Source organism: Rhagoletis pomonella, unplaced genomic scaffold, assembly GCF_013731165.1.
Source record: "Rhagoletis pomonella isolate Grant_MI unplaced genomic scaffold, Rhpom_1.0 Rhpom_scaffold_00003, whole genome shotgun sequence".
In the NCBI taxonomy this organism is placed as follows: Eukaryota; Metazoa; Arthropoda; class Insecta; order Diptera; family Tephritidae; genus Rhagoletis; species Rhagoletis pomonella.
The window spans coordinates 68162536-68185090 of NW_023458557.1; the positions used below are offsets into that span (position 1 = coordinate 68162536).

The 22555-nt window shown below is 42.3% G+C and overlaps 2 protein-coding genes across 2 annotated transcripts; both read right to left on the reverse strand.

The window, feature by feature from the left end:
* Positions 1–751: 751 nt before the first annotated feature.
* Positions 752–10208, reverse strand: LOC118736350. Its single transcript, XM_036466443.1, has 7 exons — positions 9717–10208; positions 9306–9654; positions 5963–5982; positions 5597–5899; positions 4405–5520; positions 1346–4339; positions 752–811 (listed from the first exon to the last, which is right to left on the reverse strand). Exons 1-7 carry the CDS (start codon positions 10206–10208, stop codon positions 752–754), a joined length of 5334 nt encoding a protein of 1777 aa, XP_036322336.1.
* A 7875-nt stretch (positions 10209–18083) lies between these two features.
* LOC118736639 lies at positions 18084–19975 on the reverse strand. Its single transcript, XM_036466686.1, has 2 exons — positions 19129–19975; positions 18084–19069 (listed from the first exon to the last, which is right to left on the reverse strand). Exons 1-2 carry the CDS (start codon positions 19132–19134, stop codon positions 18086–18088), a joined length of 990 nt encoding a protein of 329 aa, XP_036322579.1. The 5' UTR covers positions 19135–19975; the 3' UTR covers positions 18084–18085.
* Positions 19976–22555: the final 2580 nt, after the last annotated feature.

A 22555-nucleotide genomic window follows, 5' to 3' on the forward strand; every position in this document is an offset into this window, starting at 1 on the left:
TCATTTAAACCGATAAAATAAATTAAAAATTACAATATTGGTACCAAACGAAAGGTACTTGAGAAATTTTGATTTGGAAGTATTTTAAATAGGATTATAACCTATCTAAAAGTAAAGACTAAAAATATTGAATTTTTACGAAATATTACATAATTGATACCAAACTAAATGTGTTTGGGAAAGGTTTACTAGAAATTTTTTGTAGTGTTTTCACCTATCCAAAGGCCAAACAATTTAAATGAAGAAAGAATTAAGAACATAGTTATTATCAAACGACGTGATCATATTATCAACGAAATCTATATATATAAAAATGTTGTGTTCGTATGTCACGGTCGTCAAAACTCGAGAACGGCTGAACCGATTTGAAACATTTTTATTTTATATTGTTTGGTATAATACCAGAACCAATGGTGTCGCAAAAAACTGGAGGGTTGCCACCTATTTGAAATTTTTTAAACCCAATTGTATTAATTAAATTAATATAAGTTAATTATTACTATATGGGTATCAAATTAAAGAGGTTTAAGAAAGATAACTGTTGGAAATATTTTTGAGGAGGGTTGCCACCTATTTTAAAATTTTGGCTCAGTTAAATTGATAAAGAAAATGAAATATTGCTAGGTGGGTATTGGTCCAACCAACTCAAACAGCAGTCGAATCCGTCGGAATAACAAACACTCTCCTCTGGATAGTTCAACGAATGCTTTTAAAACTTTATTGAAAAGTAATAATTAATACAACTTACATATCATAAAATCGTATTCAAGTACTCACATTTGGTTTTCTCAATCGCACGCTTTTCTTCGACCTTTCAAATCGAATCCAATACGTAAGAATGCAATATAATATTGAAGTAAAAGGAAAAAGGGTTGCCTAGTGGCAATTTTTAAACATTAAAATGGTAGAGTTGCCGGATGACATATTCGTGCATAAAACCAAGGGTGAGTTCACACTTGGTGATTCATTTAAACTGTGGCGGTGTTAACAACATTCTCCCCCCGGTATCTCCCTCAATGTGGGAGTACCCCACTTAAACACCGTCACTCCGTACATCTAGTACTGCTAATTTCGTCGCTGGTCGATGATATTGTCCTTGTGCAGTTCTCACGATAACACTTCTTACCTGGCCGTCTCTCCCTGGCAACGTAGATAAAATAACTCCCTTTGGCCAAGAATAGCGCGGTGAGTTTGGGTCAACAACTATGACTACGTCACCCACCTCAATGGGCTTAGCCTTCTGATACCAATTGGTTCTTCGGGTCAACGTTGGCAGCACCTCTGTAACCCACCTCTTCCAGAAACTGTCAGCGAGATACTGGGTGTGCCGCCATGATGTACGTACGTATTGGTCTGTGGCTTCGAATCTTCCGACGGGCTTGAGTCCCGTGGACGAACAAAGCAGGAAATGGTTGGGAGTAAGAGCCTCCTGTTCGGCAGTGTCGAGAGATAGATACGTCAAAGGCCGACTATTCACTATTTGTTCCACTTCGAGAAACAAGTTGTGCAGCTTTTCATCGGTCAGTTTCGTTTCAGGCGTAATTATTTGATACAGTACAGCTTTTATTGAGCGCACTAAGCGCTCCCATGCTCCTCCCATATGCGGGGAGGCGGGTGGTATGAAAGTCCATCCAGTGCTAGGGCTGGTGAACTCGGCTTCCAAGTCAGCAAAATTTACTTGCGATAACGATTCACGCAGCTCTTTCTCGGTCGCTCTCAGGTTCGTCCCATTGTCGCTAAAGAATTTTCTTGGTGTTCCCCTTCGGGCAATGAAGTTACGCACAACAATACAGCACGAGCTGGTTGTAAGACTGTATGCCATTTCGACATGCACCGCACGGCATGTCATGCAGGTAAACACCACGCCGTAACGCTTTTCGATCCGTCTTCCAACTGTAGTCAAAAATGGCCCGAAAAAGTCCACTCCAACATAAGTGAAGGGTCGTGTGTAGGGTGATAAACGTGCTTCAGGCAAATCAGCCATCTCGGGTGGCTGCGGGTGCGCCGTGGCATTCTTGCAAAACTGGCAGCACTTTCGCACAGATCGTAGCAACGTACGTAATCCAGGTACGTAAAATTGTTGAAATATTTCATTAATTACCGTTTCGTGGTTTGAGTGTTTCCACCTTCTGTGGTACCAATCAATTATTAATCTGGTAATGTAGCCGTATCTTGGCAATATAATTGGATTTTTCATGGCGTTATCTATGCAGTTGGCGTTTTCCAGGCGACCGCGCATTCTTAGCGTCATTGTCTCATCTATAAATGGCGATAACTTTCGCAAAGGGCTTGTTTTCGGCATAGCACACACTGGGTTTTGGCTTAACATCTTAATTTCATTTGGAAAGTCCTGGGCTTGGGCAAGGCGATATAAAAAGGCCTCGCTCCAGGCGAGCTCTTCGATAGTAAAGGCGCCTTCGGAAGGTATACCTCGCAATCTGCTTACGAATCGCTTCACATATGCCGTGCATCCAAATAGGCGCTCCCACTTAGAAAATCGCGTTAAATCAATCAGCGGTGGTTCGTTTTGTATATTGACTGCGACTAATTGTGGTCGTTCTTCTCGTTGCTTGTTCCCTTCTGGTTTGCATTGTAAGTTTGGCCAATTTTCTTCCTGTTGACGCAGGAACGTGGGGCCTGAAATCCACTGACCACTCGTTGAGAAATCGGGCGTAGAAATCTGCTTTGTGCCGAGGTCCGCGACGTTTAACTTCGAGGGAACGTATTTCCATTCCGCAATATCCGTCGTCTCCTGAATTTCTCCCACGCGAAACATAACAAACTGCTTGTATCTTGTAGGGTCAGAACGTAACCAAGAAAGCACCGTTCCGGAATCTGTCCAATAGCAGACACGACCGATTTTAAAGTCAAGCGCCTTTACCACCGAGTTTCCAAGACGTGCCCCCATTACTGCAGCGAGCAGCTCCATCCGTGAAATAGATACAGGGCGCAAAGGTGCTACCTTCGATTTGGCGCACACCAACGACACTCCAATGTGACTTCCATTCTTTGTTCTTAGGTACGCTACCGCTGCGTAAGCGTTTTCGCCAGCGTCCACAAATAAGTGCAGCTCGCACTTGGCCTCCTCGCTGCACATCATACTGAAGTAACATCTAGGTATCTTAATACTTTGTACTTGCGGAAGGAACGATAGCCACCTCATCCACTCCGCGGAAAATTCCTCTGGAATAATGTCGTCCCATCCAACGCCGCTTCGCCATACTTTCTGTAGTAGAATCTTCGTGTCGATCAAAAAGAATGTTAGCAAACCCAAAGGATCGAAGATCGACATTAGTAGCCGTAACAGCTCCCTTTTGGTTGGCAGCCTGGCTCCTCGTAGAATTTCATCATTGGCCTTCGTGAATTTCAAGTTGTATGTAAACGTGTCATCAGTCGTCTGCCACCACATACCCAGCACCTTGCTGGCTTCTACGACCTGATCCACCCGCTTAGCAGAACTGCAAAACTCATCCGCATCTCCTGCCTCTCCTAGGGCTTCAGTCACCTCTTTAGAGTTGGATAGCCACCCTCGAATGTGAAAGTTCGCCTGTTTGTGGATGTCCCGAACACCTCTAGCCAGCTCAATAGCTTCTTGCACGGTGTTCACGCTGTCGAGCATATCATCGACATAGTGCCTCTCCAAAATACTTTTCGCTGGTCGCGGGTACGTATCAGCAAATTCTTTGGCGTTCTGATTCTTCACAAATTGGGCCAAAGAAGGCGAGCAACTTGCTCCGAAGCTCATTACTCGTAGTAGATATACATCTGGCGGGCGAGTCTCATCGCAGTTTCTCCACAAGAACCGTTGCGATTGCTGGTCCTCCTCATCAACGAAGATTCTGTGAAACATTTCACTGATGTCGCCGGATATTCCAATTTTTCCGCTCCGGAAGTTCAGCAAAACATCGAAGAGGGAAGTCAATAAATCTGGGCCTTTATTCAAGAGGGAATTCAAGGAAACGCCCTTATATTCTGCAGCAGCATCCCAAACGACTCTAACCTTCCGTGGTTTGTTTGGATTTTGCACTACAAACATCGGCAAATACCATTTTCGTGGGTGGGGAGCAACAACCTCGTTGGCGTTTAGTTTACGAATGTACCCCTTTTCTTGCATTGAACAGATATGTTCGCTGACAAATGATTTCAGCTCAGGGGACCCATTCAGCTTTCTCTCAAAACATCTGAGCCTCCGCAAAGCCATCACATAGTTGTCCGGCATATTGATGCTCTCCGATTTCCATAACAGTTTCGTCACGAAATGCTTTCCATCGCGTGAAACACTCTCGTGCATACCTTCTTGTTGCCTATCGCAAAACTTATTGTGTTTGCTGTCATCGTACTGGTTATCCAAAGACAAGTAATCTGTGACTTACTTTTGCAGAGCCACATCGTCGTCGCACTCACAAATATGAAGTTGCAGGTTATCGTAATTTTTTGTGCGTCAGAATTCATTACACCATACACAGTCCACCCAATACGTGTTTTGGTGGCAGCCGGCTCGTGTGCCTTGCCCTCTCGAAACTTTAGAGGCATCATCAGATTTTTATTGCTTAATCCAATGATTACTTGCGGTACCACGTTATAGTATGACTCGACTGGGATTCCTCTTAGATGCCTGTACTCTTCTGCGAGCTCTGCTATGTTCATCGTTTGTGCGGGAAGATCAATTGCTTCTACAGACCGCACATTACGTAACATATGCTTCTTGCCCTTTCCACGCGTTGAAATCTCCAAGTCAATCATGTCCGAGTTCTTCTCGACGCGTACCGTTCCGTCTGTCCATCGGAGACAGAGGTCTGTTTTATCTCCTTGCACTTTCAGCTGCTGCAACACATTCTTCTCTATTAGAGTCGGGCCGGACCCGTCATCTAAAAACGCAAATACATCGCAGGAAATGCCATTCCCGTAGATTGTAATCGGGACAACTCGATAAAGTGTGTTAGAACTTTCCACCTGATGCGCCCCAACTGTAGTAGAACCGTCGACATTTTCTCCTGTCATAGGCTTGTGAAGCACCGGGTTGTGCCGATAGGCGCAATTATCAACGCCGCATACCTTACTATCACGACAGCTTCTTGCATCGTGCTTTTTTAGACATATTCTGCATAGCTTCAGTTTATGGACTTCGTTCCACTTTTCGTCATAGCCTAATTCTCTGAATTTATCGCACTTCAATATAACATGTGATTCGTTGCAAAAATAGCATGCCAGTTTAGGCCTTACTTGCTGGACATATCCATCGCTATGTTCCACCTCCTCTGTATGGAAGCTCACTCGATGAGTTTTACGCCTCTCCGACTCAGGACTGGCAGTGGAAATGATTGACGTCACCTTACAAGCGTCTGCCAAGTCAAAGAGCCATTCGCTAAAGCCTTTAATTGTTGTATCCCCCGCTGGTCTGGAAAACATTGCCCATTGTAGGCGCATTTGCGCTGGTAGCTTTTCAACCAGCTCTTGTATTAGCAATGGATTTGTCATATGCGATTGAAGCCCAGAAGCTTCCATTGCAGCAGCCAAATTCTTAACCTCAAGCGCGAAAGTTATGAGTGTCTCAAGTTTGTTTGTTTTTTATTATTTGCTCTGGTCTACCACACACCATTCGCAGCGTCGATATTATCTCCGGCACCAGAGCCGGAATCATCAACTTACTGCTAACGTACTCAAGCGCCCTTCCCTTTAGGGCGCGTTGCAGACGAAGCAAGTTCTCATCGTGGCTAAACCCACACAACCGTGTTGAATTCTCAAAACTACTTATAAACAGGGCCCATTCCTCTGGCCTGCCGCTAAAGGTGGGAAGATCTTTTGGTACCACATGCCGCGAGCTTATTTGCTGTGCAGTCAAGCCTATAGCGTTGGCCTCCGACGTTGTGCGTGCCTGAATTTGCTTCGCATAACAGATCTATTTATTTATTTTATTTATTTATTTATTTAATCACACACGACAACCAATAGTTATATTTACAGTGTATGATATCTTACAACCTAAAGTTACATGTAATTACACATCTATATAAAATAAAAATTAAAACAAAATAAAATAATAAAAATAAAAAGTAGAGGTAAAAGTTATATGAAATGAAAAGAGAAGAAAGATGGAGAGGAAGGAGACATGAAGAGATTTCAAAACGCTTAGAATTCATTTGGCAAAATGACGCATTAGTTCGTTCTTAAAATGATTCGTGTTTTTTAAAAATCTAATCGCTGCGGGCAGGGTATTCCAAAGACGGATCGAGAAAATAAAAAACTGACGTTCAGATACTAAGCACGTAAATCTAGTATTGCATATAGCAAGAGATCGGGAAGATTTGGTGAATTGTAATCGTTCCTTCAAATAATCGGGATCCTGTGTGACTATGATTTTGTGTAGTAATGTCAAGCATCTGAGTTTCAGTAGATCGTCGAACGGAATAGAAATATCCTTAAGGAAAAAGTAGAAATATGTTCTTAACGACCAATGCAGTAAATATACCGAGCAATGTTGTTGTACAGGATATTAAGTTTTCTATTGCATACACTGTCACAACTAGCATACAATTCACAGCCGTATAGTAGTGTCGGTAGTAGGTAAGGTTTAGCTAGGATCAGTCGAATCTTCACTGGTGTGAAGTACTGAATACTCCATAAGGATCGCAACATGCCACAAACTTTACCGATTGCATTAAAAATGTGGTTCTTCCATGTCAGCGTTCTATTAAAAATTAAACCCAAATTCTTAGCAGTTTCCACAAATTTTATCACACAATTGTTCATTTTTACATTATTGCAATGATCAAGGTTGAGTTTTTTTTTATATATAGAAATGCATTGAGACTTATTGGGATTTAGGACCAGGCCATTGTCACAGGCCCACATATTAATTGCATCTAGATCAGTGTTTAAGTTTTCTATGCATGCATTGATGGAGTCCAAAGGACAACCTAGATACAACTGTACGTCATCTGCATATAGATGAATATTGCAATATTTTATCACATTTTGAAGGTCATTTACATATAACACAAATAATAGTGGACCCAGAATTGATCCTTGTGGAACGCCTTTAGTGATAGGCAGGGTTCTCGATATGGATTCTTTTACAATTACTGCTTGCGAACGGCCAAGAAGGTATGTTTTGACTAACCTTGATGCCGATGGTGAAAAATTAAACAAATTGTCAAGTTTTAAACATAAAAGGGCATGATCCACGGAATCAAAAGCCTTGGAGTGATCAAGGAGGGTCAGAAAAGTTACGTGTTTATTGTCGATATTAACTCTAATATCATCTGCGACTTTTAGTAGTGCTGTGACACAGCTTCTGTTTTTCCGAAAACCAGATTGGTATTGACTCACCAGTGAATTACCATTAATGAAATAATTAATCTGAGTATGCATGATACGTTCTAGGACCTTTGATAAGAAAGGTAGAATCAAGGAGGGCAATTGGCCTATAGTCGCCATAAGATTTCTTTATAGGAATGACTTTGGCCTTTTTCCAACAGTCAGGAAAGACCGACGGGGTCAAAACGGTGTTGAAAGCGTAAGTAAGATACGACAGAATTTTAGGCAGTAAACATTTCAAAAATTTCGGGTTAACACCGTCAAAACCAGTGGCATTCGATTTGATGCCAAGTATCGCCTGAACAACATCACAATTATCGACACACTTAAAACAGAAACCAGGCGTAACAACATTAATTTTATCACTGTAACGATCATGACATATATTTCTATTACAAGCAGACAACTCAACAAATTTTCCATTCAACTCATTTACATCTAAGGGTTCGTGGGTAAAATTCTTTTTGTTACCAATCCCAATTTCGCGAATACGTTTCCATGTTTGGTTTGATCCTATGGCTGTGCTAAATTGCCGTTCATAATACGCATATTTTCGCATTTTAATGGCTTTTGTAACTTCCCTTCTCCGCTTTTTGTATTCCCTGTAGGTCTCGTCCAACTTGCACTGCTTCCATTTTAAGTATGCCTTATTTCGCTTCACAATTAGGTCTTTTATATGGTGGTTGAACCATGGACGGCTCTTGACATAGTTTGGTTTCGTTACAAGGGGCACAAATTGTTCAAAAAGTATACTAATTTTAGACTGGAGAAATTGTATTTGTTCATTTGCTGATATCATGGCATAAATTGACCCCCAATTTATTGCGTCAACGGCTTTCTCTAATCAATATGTATAAAGTCACGATATGTGTAGGCGAGCGAATTACAAGTGAAATGGAAGTCATAATTTAGAAATATTAGATCGTGCTTGGAAAAGTTGGGCACAGATAGTTGGTCATACAGAAGTACTTTTGTCCTTGAATCTACAAAAAATACATCGAGAAGCGTACAACTGGTCCGAGTGAAGTGTGTAGGTGTCGTATAGTTGACAGGCAGAAGGCCGAGATTCCATAGCAAGTGAAAATTTACTGTCGGTCCGCAGGTCGCTGTTGAAATCACCAGTCAAAACAATATCATTGTAGCCAAGTATAATATTTTCGATAAACTCGACAAATTGAAAATAATTTATATGTCTATTGGGTCTGTAAAAACAACCAATGAGCATTTTATTTAGTCTAGATGCTACTTCAACGAAAATATATTCAATAGAATCGGAAGCTACTGATACACATTTAAGTTTACATGAGATACACGTTTTTACATATATGGCAACACCACCACCATGCCCAAGCCTATCTGAGCGATAAAGTTTATACCCCTCTACATTAAACAAAGCATCACTTTGACACGCAGAGAACCAAGTCTCCGACACACACACAACATCTACATTCGAACTTTCAAAAATATACCTAAATTCATCAATTTTTGCTGGGAGACTTTGAGCATTAATGTGGCACACCTTAAGTCCGCCTTTTTGTTTACTCAGTACACGTATCATATTATGAGTACAGTCTTTGGAACTGCCGCGATTGTTAGCTTTAATATTTAACATCGAAACTGCTGTCAATGTATAAAGGGTGGAAAAAATAGCAATAATAGAGAGAAGGTGTTTATTGAGTGGGAAGAGACAAGCTGGGTTGAAAGTAAAGAAGACATTGCTCAAGCACTTTAAGAGTATATAGTTGCTTAATATTAATATAAATGTAAAATATATAAACTGAAAAGAAGAGAGAACTAACGCAATAAAATAGAATGAACATACAATAGTCACTTGTTGAGTTGAATTAGTTTCTCGATATCTTCTTTGCAAAACACCTTAACTGCAGTTTCCCTAGTCCGCACTCGAACAAATACTTTTCCCCTCATTGAGAAGGCAGATGTTAAGCGCTTCTGCCTTTTTAACTGCGTGGCGAACTGCATAGTCTCACGAGCAGATTTGGTGAGACACTCGTTTAAAAATACTCGCTCCTCTGATACACTACCAATGTCACGAAGTTGCAGACCTCTTTTGTTAGTTTTGTAAAAGCTGACCGCAGCTTTTAATAACAAAGCGCGGTCATTAGAAGAAGCGAGCTTAGCTATGAGTGGTGCAGTTTTTGCGTTATTAGTGCGCACACGGAAGGCCGCTCGCACAGAGACAGCATCGACATTTAGTGCTTTGCAGACTTTCTTTACGATTTCGACAGTGTTTTCATCTTTTTCACGCGGAATCCCATTTAGAATGACGTCCGCTGCAACGCTACCATTCTCTTGTTCAGCGAGTTCCTCCTTTAATCGCTGCATATCATTACGCAAAAGCATATTTGTGCACAATCATGCTCAGCCTTATCTATTCTGACCTCGAAACTGCTCATACTCAGCTTCACATTGGCCAGATCAGCAGTTATCTCACCTATCCTCTGCATTACCCGCTCCTCCACCTCCTTCATACGAGTGGTTATCTGTTCCACTATACTCTCGATTTTGTTTTCCAAACGTGAAAGCCATGCAGGCGATGGCGGGCTTTCGGCTTTGCACGGTTTCAGTTGGGGTGTTGATTTGTGCGGTGAGGTACCTACCAGGCGAGCAGATTTAGTGCGCGTCGACATGCTGCCCAATTCTTTCCCCTCATGCCCAACACCTGTTTCGAGCTGCCTCTCCTTAGGCCCACCCATACCGCCCTGACCATTGCCATTTGCCCATTGCAGTGTGCGATGCACCTTCAATGCCTCCAAATTTTCATCATCTGACTCGTCAGAGCTTTCATATTTGCGCATAATTTCATATTTCTGTCTTAAATATTTCAGTTCAGTCTCCTTTTGTTCTTCCAAACGCATTAATTCTATTTTCATATTTCGCTTCGATTTCGCTTTCACCCTTTTCACCTAACTTTTCAGTGTGTTCGTGCACGCTTGGTTGCCGACTCTGATTCGATGCCGTTCGCAACGTTTTCAATGAGCTCGAGCTTGATGGTGGGGCACACCCTTTGCATTTCCATGCCCTTTCGGCCACATCCTCCGTTACTCCTGCGCATCCAAAATGCGTCCAACTGTCGCATGCATCACACTGAACCATTTGCTCGCTTTCCGGCAGTTTGCATACAGCGCAGTCCACAGGAGCTTGATTGCTGTATTCAACGCCCTTTCTTGTGCCTACCATGCTGAAATTGTTGTTCTTTCAGACGAAAGCTATTTCTTCGATCTTCGGAATAGCTCGTGCACCAGCCGATAGCGAATCGTGCGTCAAATTTTTAAAAGAATATTGGTCCAACCAACTCAAACAGCAGTCGAATCCGTCGGAATAACAAACACTCTCCTCTGGATAGTTCAACGAATGCTTTTAAAACTTTATTGAAAAGTAATAATTAATACAACTTACAAATCATAAAATCGTATTCAAGTACTCACATTTGGTTTTCTCAATCGCACGCTTTTCTTCGACCTTTCAAATCGAATCCAATACGTAAGAATGCAATATAATATTGAAGTAAAAGGAATAAGGGTTGCCTAGTGGCAATTTTTAAACATTAAAATGGTAGAGTTGTCGGATGACATATTCGTGCATAAAACCAAGGGTGAGTTCACACTTGGTGATTCATTTAAACTGTGGCGGTGTTAACAACAGTGGGTATCAAACTAAAGAGTTTTAAGAAGGCTTACAGTCAAAAATATTTTTGAGGAGGGTTGCCAGCTGTTTGAAAACTAAACTAAATTACATTGATAAAATAAATGAAATAGTACAATATGGGTATCAAATTAAAGAAGTTTAAGAAAGATAACTGTTGGAAATATTTTTGAGGAGTGTTGCCACCTATTTTGAAATTTGAACTCAGTTAAGGTATAAAACTAAAGAGCTTATAAAATATCTACAGTAGAAAATATGTTTGAGGGGGTTTGCCACCTGTTTGAAAATTCAACTCAATTAAATTAGTAAAATAAATGAAATGTTACAATATCGGTAACAAACTAAAGGCATTTGAGAAATCTTTATTTAGAAATCTATATCTATATATACAAAGATATTTAAGAAGGCTTACAGCAGAAAATATGTTTGAGGTATAATATGGGTGCCAAACGAAAGGTATTTGAAAAATCTTGATTTGGAAATATTTTTAATAGGATTATCACCTATCTAAAAGTAAAACTGAAAATATTGAAATTATAAGATCGGGAAAGTGGAGAATTTTGTGTACTAGGGAACCAGCATTATCACAGATAAAAATATCAGCATGGAAAACCCCCACAGAATCACTCTTGCAAACAAGTGCTACTTTGGACTGAGTAGGCAATTCGGGAGTAAAGTCCTCTCTCGACGTATAAAAAAACCGCACTCTATAAGTCACTCATCATGCCCGAGCTGTTATATGGCGCAGAAGCTTAGACAATGACAACATTCGATGAGACGTCTCTTAGAGTATTCGACAAAAAGATCTTACGAAAGATTTACAGGCTTCTACGCGTGGGCGACAGGGATTACCGTATACGATGGAACGATGAGTTGTATGAGACTTAAACCGAAATATACATAGTGCAGGGAATGAAAATGCAGCGGCTCCGCTTGCTTAGACAAGTCGTTCCAATAGGAACCGAAGTTCCAGGTGTGAAAGAATTCAACTCGCAATCCGCTGGTGGTAGCAGAGGAATAGGGAGCCCCCACTGCAATGGAGAGACCAAGTTGGCACAGACAGAAATTGTCTGGCGTTCTTTGTCGAGCTCGGCCAAAATGGCTTAGGCGGTTACAAAGCCAAAGTAGAAGAAGAATATGCAAATGATAAGTGGCGGAGTTGGAGGAGGATGCGCCAGGTGTTACTTATCAGATGGATTCTGGCAACGGTTCGATCAAAAAATTGCATTACCTTAGCTATCACTTCGTCTGGAATTGCTGCGACATTGTTACCAGGTGGGAGCATCGCCAATTGAGCTCTTGAGCTGCCATTGAACATATAAATCATCGAAACTCCCACATGCAATATTTCCAGGGCAACCGGTGCACATAAAAAATCGCATAAGGTCGTTGATCGATTGTTGTGAGATTTTCGTGGAAACGTTCAACCATTCGGGAATGCATTGATATTTCTCGCAGGAGATTTTACGCAAACATTGTCGTAGTTCCCCGATTAACACTAGCGGACGTGATAAATGCTTGCCTGAAGTAGTCAACATTGCGACAAGATGAACATACATACACTGCAGCTGAAGTATTCGCGCGACAATAACTGGACATTGGGAACGCAAAGCTGCCAGTCAATGAGAGATTAAGACAAATTTTATGGCCTGATAATTTTTGTAACTTAGAAACATCGGAAGCAGAACTGATCGAAAGAATGTTTCTTTATTAAGAAAATTAATTATAGGAATCTCGATTGGCTCAGTGAACGGGCTATTCTTGCTGCGAAGAATAAGGATGTCTATCAACTAAATAATAGTGGTATTGAAAACAGTCGTTGCCTGAGCTGATCTGCCATTTTACCAGGCTGCCAGGCCACTTGCTCACGTTGGTGAATACCACTAATATTATTCAATCCAGCATTCAACGTGAGGAAATAGCACATACGTCGATAAACACCGTTGTGGAAAAAGACCATCCAACGGAATTTTTGAACTCGATTGATCTTCCTGGTAGACTCCACATACTGAAATTGAAAATAGGTGTGCCAATTATCATGTTGCGGAATATTAATCGGCCAAAACTTTGCAACGGCAGGCGACTCGCATTAAAGAAATTGATGAAGAAAGTAGTGTAAGTAAAGATTTTAACGTGGTCTTTCAAAGGTGAAGAATTCCCATAATTCCGACCGATACACCATTTCAATTTAAAAGATTGCAATTCCCAATTCGATTGACATTCGGAATCACAATCAATAATGCTCCAGTCGAACTTTGGAAAAGCAAATCAGATATCCTTGATATCTATGCAGCGAATGGAAAAACAATAAATATTGTGTGCACACAAGTATTTATTACATAACCAAACACATATGAAACGTATGCATTGTTTCGTTAATAATTTATCATCCATATAACAGGAATACGCCACAGCAAAGCGTGGCAGGGTACAGCTAGTACTAATATATATTTTGAAAGGCGTTTTTTTCTGTTCGCAAAGCTCGAGAAAGGCCGTACCGTATATTTCGGAATCTACTGCAGACTTTTCAAGGATGGTTATAGGCTCAAAAATGGTTTCGATATAAAAAGGGGGCGTGGCACCTACCATACAAACCGAATTTTTGAAACTGCATATATTTGTGGTAGAGGACTAAAACTTGGTATGGTGATATATACATATATAAGACCAATTCCATACTCATGGAGAAAAATTTGCATGGTTGGAGAACGGGGCGTGGCACCTCCCATATAAACCGAACTTTTCGTATTGCATATTTCTGGTAGTGTTCATGGTAGACTGTAAGCCTTTTTAAAACTCTTTAGTTTGACACCCACATGCCAACATTTCATTTACTTTATCAATTTAACTGAGTTACAATTTCCAAATAGGTGGCAGCCCCCCTCAAAAATATTTCCAACAGTTATCTTTCTTAAACCTCTTTAATTTGATACCCAAATTGTAATATTTTATTTATTTTATCAATGTAATTTAGTTAAATTTTCAAACAGATGGCAACCCTCCTCAAACATATTTTCGGCAGTAAGCCTTCTTAAAACTCTTTAGTTTGACACCCACATGGCAATATTTAATTTTTTGTAACAATTTGACTGAGTTTAAATTTTCAAATAGGTGGCAACCCTCGTCAAAATTACTTCCAGCAGTTATCTTTCTTAAACCTCTTTAACTTGATACCCACATTGTAATAATTCATTCATTTTATCAGTATAATTGGGTTTAAAAATTTTAAAATAGGTGACAACCCTCCAAATTTTTGCGTTATCAGTGGTTCTGGTATTATACCGAATAATAAAAAAAATTATTCAAATCGGTTCAGCCGTTCTCGGGTTTTGATGACCGTGACATACGAACACATCATTTTTGTATATGTATATAGATATACATAGAAGACGTCCAATGTGTGCTTTCGATTTTAATCTTTGACCACAACAAGAATTCCACATTGTACATTCGTGAATGAACTTTCAGTTTCTCGATTACTTTTACAATTCCTTTGAGTAATTGAAAAAAACTAAAGTACTCTTGCAATTCCAGGTAATGGAATTGAAAAAAAAATCAATTTCAAAGGAATTGGAAAAAAAATTACATTACTAGCACGTTATTTATTCCAATTACAATATGAAATTCCTTGTAATGGAATTAAAGAAAAAACCAATTACATTTGAAATTACTTCAAGGAATTGAAAAAGTAATCGATTCCTTTGCTGTGGACTGAAAGAATTGATGCCTAATTACAACTGCTTGTAATCTGTAATTAGGAGTAATTTAATTCCTAAATGAATCATTACGACCCAGCTCTAGGGTTGCCAGATTCTGAAACGGAGAAAGGAGTACATTTCTATTTTCGATAGAAAAAAAAGCAGTACAAAACATAAAAAAGGAGTACAATTTTTGTTTTAATTTTTTGTGCAATTTATTCTTACAAATTACCATTAATTAGGTACAAACAACAAAGATATCATAGAAATGTATTTCAAAGCAACAATAATTGTTAAAAATAAATAACTATAGGGTTGGTCGAATGATGGCCTCCTAGTCACCAGTTCCGAGTATTTTCAAAGACCGAGTATAAAGGAGCCAAGAACATTACAGAGGATATGTAATAAAGTAACCGACGAAGATTTGCGTACCGCTTGCGCTTTTCTCTCAAAGTGTTTACTGCTGGTAAACCCAAATGAAGCTTAAAATTGAAAACCTTATTTATTATTAACAATAAACTACTTTTTTAGCAAAATCTATAAAGGTCGCTTTTATTAAAAAAAAAAAAAACCTGTGCAACAGTTATTATTTTACACCCTGTATATGATAAAATATTAATAGCTGGAAGAAGGAGTACAAAAGAAGTACAAAACTAAGAAAGGAGTACATTTCCAGATATTTTTTTTGGGAGTACATTGCAATAACAAGGAGTACGTTTACTCCCAAAAGCAGTACGTCAGCTCTGATCTTAAGGAATATATAAATGAGTTTGTAAAAGGGGGCGTGGCAGATAACATTGGCGTTGATTTTTAGTCAGTCATAACTTTGGAACCATAAGTCACATGAACTTGAAATGTATATTTATAAAAGGTATAAGGTATATTTATAAATGAGACTGTGAAAGGGGGCGGCAAATCCCAAAGGCGTGGAATATTTTACCAGTTATAACTTCGGAACCATAGGTTAGGTTAGGTTGATGTGGCAGTCGGTTCGAATTACCAACTCACTTAGACCTTTTTGAAGGTCCATTGTGATACCACTGCAGAACACGGGAACCTCTGTGACTAATCTTCAGAGAGCCATTTCGAAGCTCTTATAAAGCGTAGGATTGGCTTTATTCCTACGCATGATAGTTCCGTAAGAGAGCTAAAGAAGGGCCTAGCTAAAAAGCCTGCTCTCCTCCTGGCCAGAGCTGGGCAGCTACAGAAGAAGTGCTCTACGGTTTCTTCCTCTTCCTCAACCCTGCAACTTCTACAATATTCGTGGGAGAATATTCCTAGTCTCGAAGAGTGCCTGACAAATAGCCAATGACCGGTAACACAAGCCATGACCCTTGCAATATCCTCTCTTGAGAGGCTGAGCAACTCTTTCGTCTTTTTCTTATCTATTTGTGGCCAAAGTAGCCTAGTTGTTCTACAAGTGCCCTCCTCTAGCCATGACCTGTTTGCCTCTTGGATCATGCTGTTTCGAAGTTCTCGTTTGCAGGTTGCCATGGGTATCCCAATTGTGCCTCTGTTTTCACATAGGGGGAGATTGGTACCTTTTCTGGCAAGCTCATCGGCCCTGCAATTTCCTTCAATGTCTCTATGTCCCGGAACCCAAATTAGGCTGACCTTGAACAGGGCGCTGATATCGTTTAGAGCTGCTAGACATTCCTGCGCAACCTTCGATCTCAGTATTACCATGTTCATTGATTTAATGGCCGCCTGGCTGTCCGAGAAAATATTAATCGTAGTCCTCGTTACGACATGCGTACTAAGGTACACAGCCACCTCCATTATAGCTAAAACCTCTGCCCGATAAACACTGCAGTGGTCCGGAATTCGGACGGATAATTCTAGTCCTAGTTCCTTGGAGAAAACTTCGTAGCCAACCCTATTGTCTAGCTTGGATCCATCCGTATAAAAATTCAGTTCCCACCTTCTCCATGGTCTTGGTGTTTGCCATTCTCTTCTTGACGGGATGCTCGTCTTGAAGAGCCTATCGAAGGTTGGTTTAGGGGCGGAGTAGTCCACTTCTTGTTCATGACTACCCAGAGTGTGAAGTATAGAGGCGTGGCCGAACCGCCGATCCTTCCATAGCACCATGCTTTTTAGTCTGAGCTTTGAATCGGCGGCCGCGTATTTTCCCACCAGGTTTAATGCGGGCAGATTGGTTACCACCTCTAGCGCTTTGTTTGGGGTGGTCCTTAAGGCGCCTGAAATGCATAAAAACGCTGTTGGACCTTACTCAATAGTTTTAGGTAACTTGACTTTTGAGTTGCTGGCCACCATACGAGTATTTCATATAATAATATTGGCCTGACCACCGAGGTGTAAAGCCAATGTGTAATACGAGGTGTTAGCCCCCACTTGATTCCGACCGCTTGTTTGCAAATATGTAGTGCAACGTTGGCCTTCTTTACTCTTTCCTCTATATTAGGTTTCCACGTAAGTTTCCTGTCTAATATGAGTCCTAGATACTTAACATTCTCCTTCAAAGATATCTCCACACCCATAAAGATTAGCGGTGAGACTGTGGGAAGCCTATGTTTCCTCGTAAAGAGAATTGCTTCAGTTTTTTCGGGGTTTATTCCGAGCCCCCTACTCTCTGTCCAGTTCCTAAGCGTGGCCATGTTAGAGCGCAAAATCTCCATTAGGGTATTAGGGTATTTACCTTTAACGGCAATTGCCAGATCGTCAGCATATGCAGTGACGTGGCAGCCCCCCCTCTCTTACTGCCAAATTCCAGAGAAGAGGGGAGAGAACCCCTCCCTGAGGAGTGCCTCTACAGACCTCTCTGCTTATTGTGGTGTTGCCAAGCTTAGCGGTTATCTTCCTGCTGACAAGCATAGACTTAATCAGCGCCGCTACGTTGTGGTCAACTCCAAGCTCTTCTAAGGCACCCGTTATGGCGCTTGCTTTAATGTTGTTGAAGGCGCCTTCTATATCAACAAAGCCAACCAGAGTATACTCTTTATCAGATAAACTTTTTTCCACCAACCCGACGAGCGAGTGCAAGGCGGTTTCCGTAGATTTGCCCTTCGTATAGGCATGCGGCGCTGGGGAGAGCCTACTAGTTGGTATCACGCCCCGTACATAATCGTCCACTATCCTCTCTAAAATTTTGAGCAAAAAAGACGTAAGACTGATGGGTCTGAAGTCCTTGGGGTTGATGTGATAGGCCCTACCTGCCTTAGGTATGAAGGAGACTTTTGTCTCTCTCCAGCCTAGCAGAATATAGCCCATGTTAAGACAGCTTCTTATAATAGACGCAATGAATGGGGAGATAATACTCCGTGATTGCTGCAGTTCTACCGGGTGTATGCCGTCCAGTCCCGGTGACTTGTAAGGACCAAAAGTCTTAATAGCCCATTCGATTTTCGCCTTAGTAATCAGTCGATTTCCTAGATCAGATAGCCCGTCATTTATGGGGTCGTTAAGTTCCATCGACCTGCTTCCAGGGAAGTGTGTGTCCAGACGAGACCTAAAGATTCCACGCTCGTCGTAGTCCATGAGTTCCCTTGACCCTTGAGATAGCCAAGGTTGCATGGCGACATTACAAGAATTTTTCTTAATCTGGCCGCTTCCGTGGTTTCCTCAATTCCCTTGCAATAACTCTGCCATGATTTACGTTTCGCAGTTCTAACTGCTTTTTTGTATATTTTCAAATCAGCCTTATAGGCTTCCCAGTCCTCTGTTGTTCTCGTGGCTTTGGCCTTATTGAACATTGTCCTATTGGATTCACGTAACGAGGATAATTGTTTTGACAACCAAGGTGGTTTGTTTTTCCCCCTGTATCTAACAACCGGGCATCCGGCTGACAAAGAACTATTCATGGCTTTAGTGACCTGATTAACCAACCCGTCCAATTCCACCCGCGTGGCGGGGTCCCGGGGAGGTATCTTTGGCAATAAAGTCCCCAGTTTTTTATTGTAAACCCTCCAGTCGGTATTACGCACATTTCTGAACTCCCTAACATGGGGGGTCTTAAGATCTATTTCGAATTGAATATAACAATGGTCAGAGTAAGACTTTTCACTAAGTACTCTCCATCTCTTGATTTTATGGACAAACGAGTCCGAAGTCAGGGTTATGTCCAAAACTTCCTCTCTACTCTTTGTTATAAAGGTCGGCTCTGAGCCTAAATTCAAGACACTAAGTTTATTTCCTAGAATGAAGTCTAGTATCGACTCACCTCTAGCGTTCGTGTCCGTACTCCCCCACATCGAATTGTGAGCATTAGCGTCGCAGGAGACAACCAGTTGTTTTTTCTTATAGGCTGCTTCCTTGACTAACGTCCGAACCTCCTCTGGTGGTGCGTCCTTGTCATGGGCCATGTAGGCAGAGGCTACCCAGAAGCTGGTTTTATCCAGTTCTATGCTTGCCGCTACCAAATCGCCGTCACTTAGCTGCGGGAGCAGGAAGATGTTTAAGTTGTTCCTTGCTAATATGCAAGCTCGAGTCTTACCTGCATTTTGTGCGGCAATTAGCTTAAAGCCCTTCACCCCAAGCCCGCAGATTTTGTTGCCGAGTATCCACGGCTCCTGGATGAGGGCAACGTCAAGTCCACCGGCAGCCAGGCGGACCTCAAGATTCGCGGACGCGAGTTTAGAATGGTGGAGGTTGATCTGGATCAGCTTCATAAGAATACGTCCGTTTTACCTCCACCATTGTGACATCTACGTCCGCCTCCTCGATCTCCTCACCCTCGGTGTCATCGGCGAGGAGATCCTCTTCATAAAACAGCGGCCCCAAACCGGTTAGCCTCTCTGAGTCGGATGAGCATTGGCTGCTGGGCAACCCTTCTTCACCACCGCTGCGCATGCCGGACTGATCACTCTCCTCATTAAGGTCCAAGCCCGGTTCGTCGCTGCGGTAGATTCGAACGGTTGCGTCAACAAACCCGAATCTGACTTCCCAATCCTTCTGCGCCAATGGGGCGAGCGATTCGGCGTTGAGGATCAGCAACACCTGCCTTCTGTTTCCTATCGGCTCTTCGATCTTCCCCACCTTCCAATTGCAGGATCTAAAGATCCGCTCTATTTTTTCAGGCTCGGCTGGTTTAGCCGGAATCCAAACCCGAGCCCTAGGTCTGCTAGGAATCTCTTCCTTGCTGACCGCCTCTAGTTTGGCTCCCGGCCAAACCTCACCTACCTTGCTAACGGCGAACCTGTAGAGCTGGGCTGACCTATGGTCCTCGCAAGCGATGAGCTTTGCCCTACCTTGATACCAACCGGAATCATGGCAGCGAGGAGGAGGTCCAGGGTTTTCCTCTAAGACCTGGAGGTAGATTTCGGCAATAGCCTCCTCCACCTGCCTCCATTTCTCCTTCGGGATGGTCCCCTCCTCCTCCCCTCTGTCAATGATGGCCAGTACCTCACCGCCTCCCTGAACGAGGGGGTATTTATGGTCACCTGTTCTCTGTCTTTTGGCGACCCTATCCCCTGCCTGTTCAGCAGATCGTTGCCTCTTTGGAGCAGAGCCTGCCGGTTTGCCCAAGCTGGCTACCACTCCCCTCGCCCAGCCCAATGACTTGATTTCTTCCTCCGTCAGCTGTTCTGCCGGCAGGTCCCCTATCCTATTAACGACCCTAATGGCCGCCTTTCTCTCGTAGTACCAAGCCAATTGCCAAGTAAAGCTAAGTCCTTCTCCACTTGGTCTTACCATCGCAATGGGGGCCTCCCTCTTCCTCTGCTACCACCAGCGGTTCCGAGTTGAATACTTTCAGAGCTGGAGCGTCGGTGTCCATTCGAACGACATGGTCAAGCCAGCGGAGCCGCTGGATTCTAATTCGCTGCACTATGTCCATGTCGCTCATCGTGCGGTCGTCTGCGGTACTCGCTGTCGCCAGTGCATAAAGGCCCATACATCTTCCGCAAAATTTTTCTCACGAGTACTCGAAGAGCCGCCTCTTCGAACGTTGACATTGTCCACGTTCTGCGCCATATACGGGGAATGATGAGTAACTTATAGAGTGTGGGTTTTGTACGTCGAGAGAGGACTTTACTTCTGAATTGCCTACTCAGTCCAAAGTAGCACTTGTTGGTAAGAGTGATTCTGCATTGGGTTTCGCTGCTGACATTATTATCGGTGTTAATGCTGCTTCCCAAGTAAACGAAATTCTCTACTTTCTCGAAATTATAACTGTCAACGGTAACGCGAATTCGCTGACTGTTTGTTTGATGACAGTAACTACTTCGTCTTGTCCTCGTTGACTAGCAGACCCAATCCCTTTGCTAACTTGTCCAACTTGGAAAAGGCAGAACAGGCTTCGGTGTTCTTATTACCGACGATGTCCATGTCATCGGTATATGCCAGCAATTGCACGCTCTCGTAAAAATTGTTCCTGCGGTTAAGTTCCGCAGCTCTTATTATCTTCTCCAACATCACATCAAATAATTACATGAAACGGAGTCGCCCTGTCTGAAGCCCCGTTTGGTAGCAAACGGCTTGGAGAGGTCTTTCCCAATTCTGATGGAGCTGGTGGTACTGCTCAACGTCATTTATCACAGCTATATCAGTTTCGCGGGAATGCCAATTTCAGATATCGCGAAGTATAGGCAACTACTTTTAGTGCTACTGAAAGCAGCTTTCAAGTCGACAAATAGATGGTGAGTGTCGATCGTTTTCTCGCGGGTCTTTTCCAGGATTTGGCGTATTGTAAATACCTGGTCCACGGTGGATTTTCCAGGTCTAAGGCCACATTGATAAGGCCCAATCAGTTCGTTAACGGTGGGTTCAGTCTTTCACACAATTCCCTCGATAAGACCTTGTAACCTATGCTAAAAAGGCTGATACCATGATAGTTGGCACGAATGGCGGCGTCGCCTTTCTTATGGATTGGGCAGAGCACACTCAAATTCCAGTCATCGGGGACGCGTTCACCTGACCATATTTTGCATAAGAATTGATGCATGCACCTTATCAACTTCTCGCCGCCGCACTTAAATAGTTCAGATGGCAGGCCGTTAGCTCCAGCTTTGTTGTTTTTCCGCCGCATAATTGCTTTTCGTTCCTCGCCATGGTAAGACGGTGGGACACCGACTCCATCATCATCGAATGTGGATCCGGGTTCGTCTTTTTCACTACTTTTACTGCTGCTACCTTCCAGTGGGATGGTTCCATCCATAATTTAAGTACGTTCTGGACATAGGTCACTTGTTCGCCATGATTTTTCTTACAGCAGTTCGCCCCGATCGTGGAACCTTCGGTAAGTCACCTAACTCTCTGGTAAAATTTTCGGGCGTCTTTCCTCTCGGTCAGCATTTCAATCTCTTTGCACTCCCGTATTTCGACCTCTCTCTTCTTATTGCGGCAATACGTCCCGCTCATCTCTTCAGTTCCCTATAGCGGTCCTTTTTTCTACAGTCTTGACACTCATCATCGTATCAGTTGTTTCTTCGGGTACGCTGAAGTCCGACTACTGCTTCGGCGGCTGTACTTAATGATCGGGAAATGTGGTTCGCATATGTGGGTTTTTTGAAGAGTGTACTCTGAGAGCAGGTGTGAGAGCCGATTAGCGAATGCATTAGCCCTATTTTTTTGGTTGCAGCTTTCGACGTTTAGCTTTCCTTGCATTTTTGAGCGCTGATTTTTTTTTGCTGCATATAGGCGGGTGCATATCTTGGCTGCAACAAGATAGTTATCCGAGTCGATCTTTGGGCCTCGGAGTGTGCGACGTCTTTTTCTGCTGGTTTCCTGGTTGACTGTATTTATACGGACTTTAGTAAAGCCTTTGATAGAGTCTCTCATTCGATTTTACTTCATAAGTCAGCATATCTGTGCTTCCATTCTGTTTTTTTTTAAAGTGGATTAAATCATACTTGATCAACAGGCGCTGTGTTGTCTCGATAGATGACATTTCGTTAATAGAAACTTTACACTTTTTATGCGGA

Excerpts from the sequence above, each read along its gene's own strand:
- LOC118736350 (XM_036466443.1), bottom strand. The coding sequence starts at position 10,208 with ATGAAAATAGAATTAATGCGTTTGGAAGAACAAAAGGAGACTGAACTG. Across the intron at positions 9,655-9,716 it reads TGAGTATGAGCAGTTTCGAG|CGATTAAAGGAGGAACTCGC; the intron begins GTCAGAATAGAT and ends AATGATATGCAG. Across the intron at positions 5,521-5,596 it reads TAATATCGACGCTGCGAATG|AATTTGGCTGCTGCAATGGA; the intron begins GTGTGTGGTAGA and ends CTTGAGGTTAAG.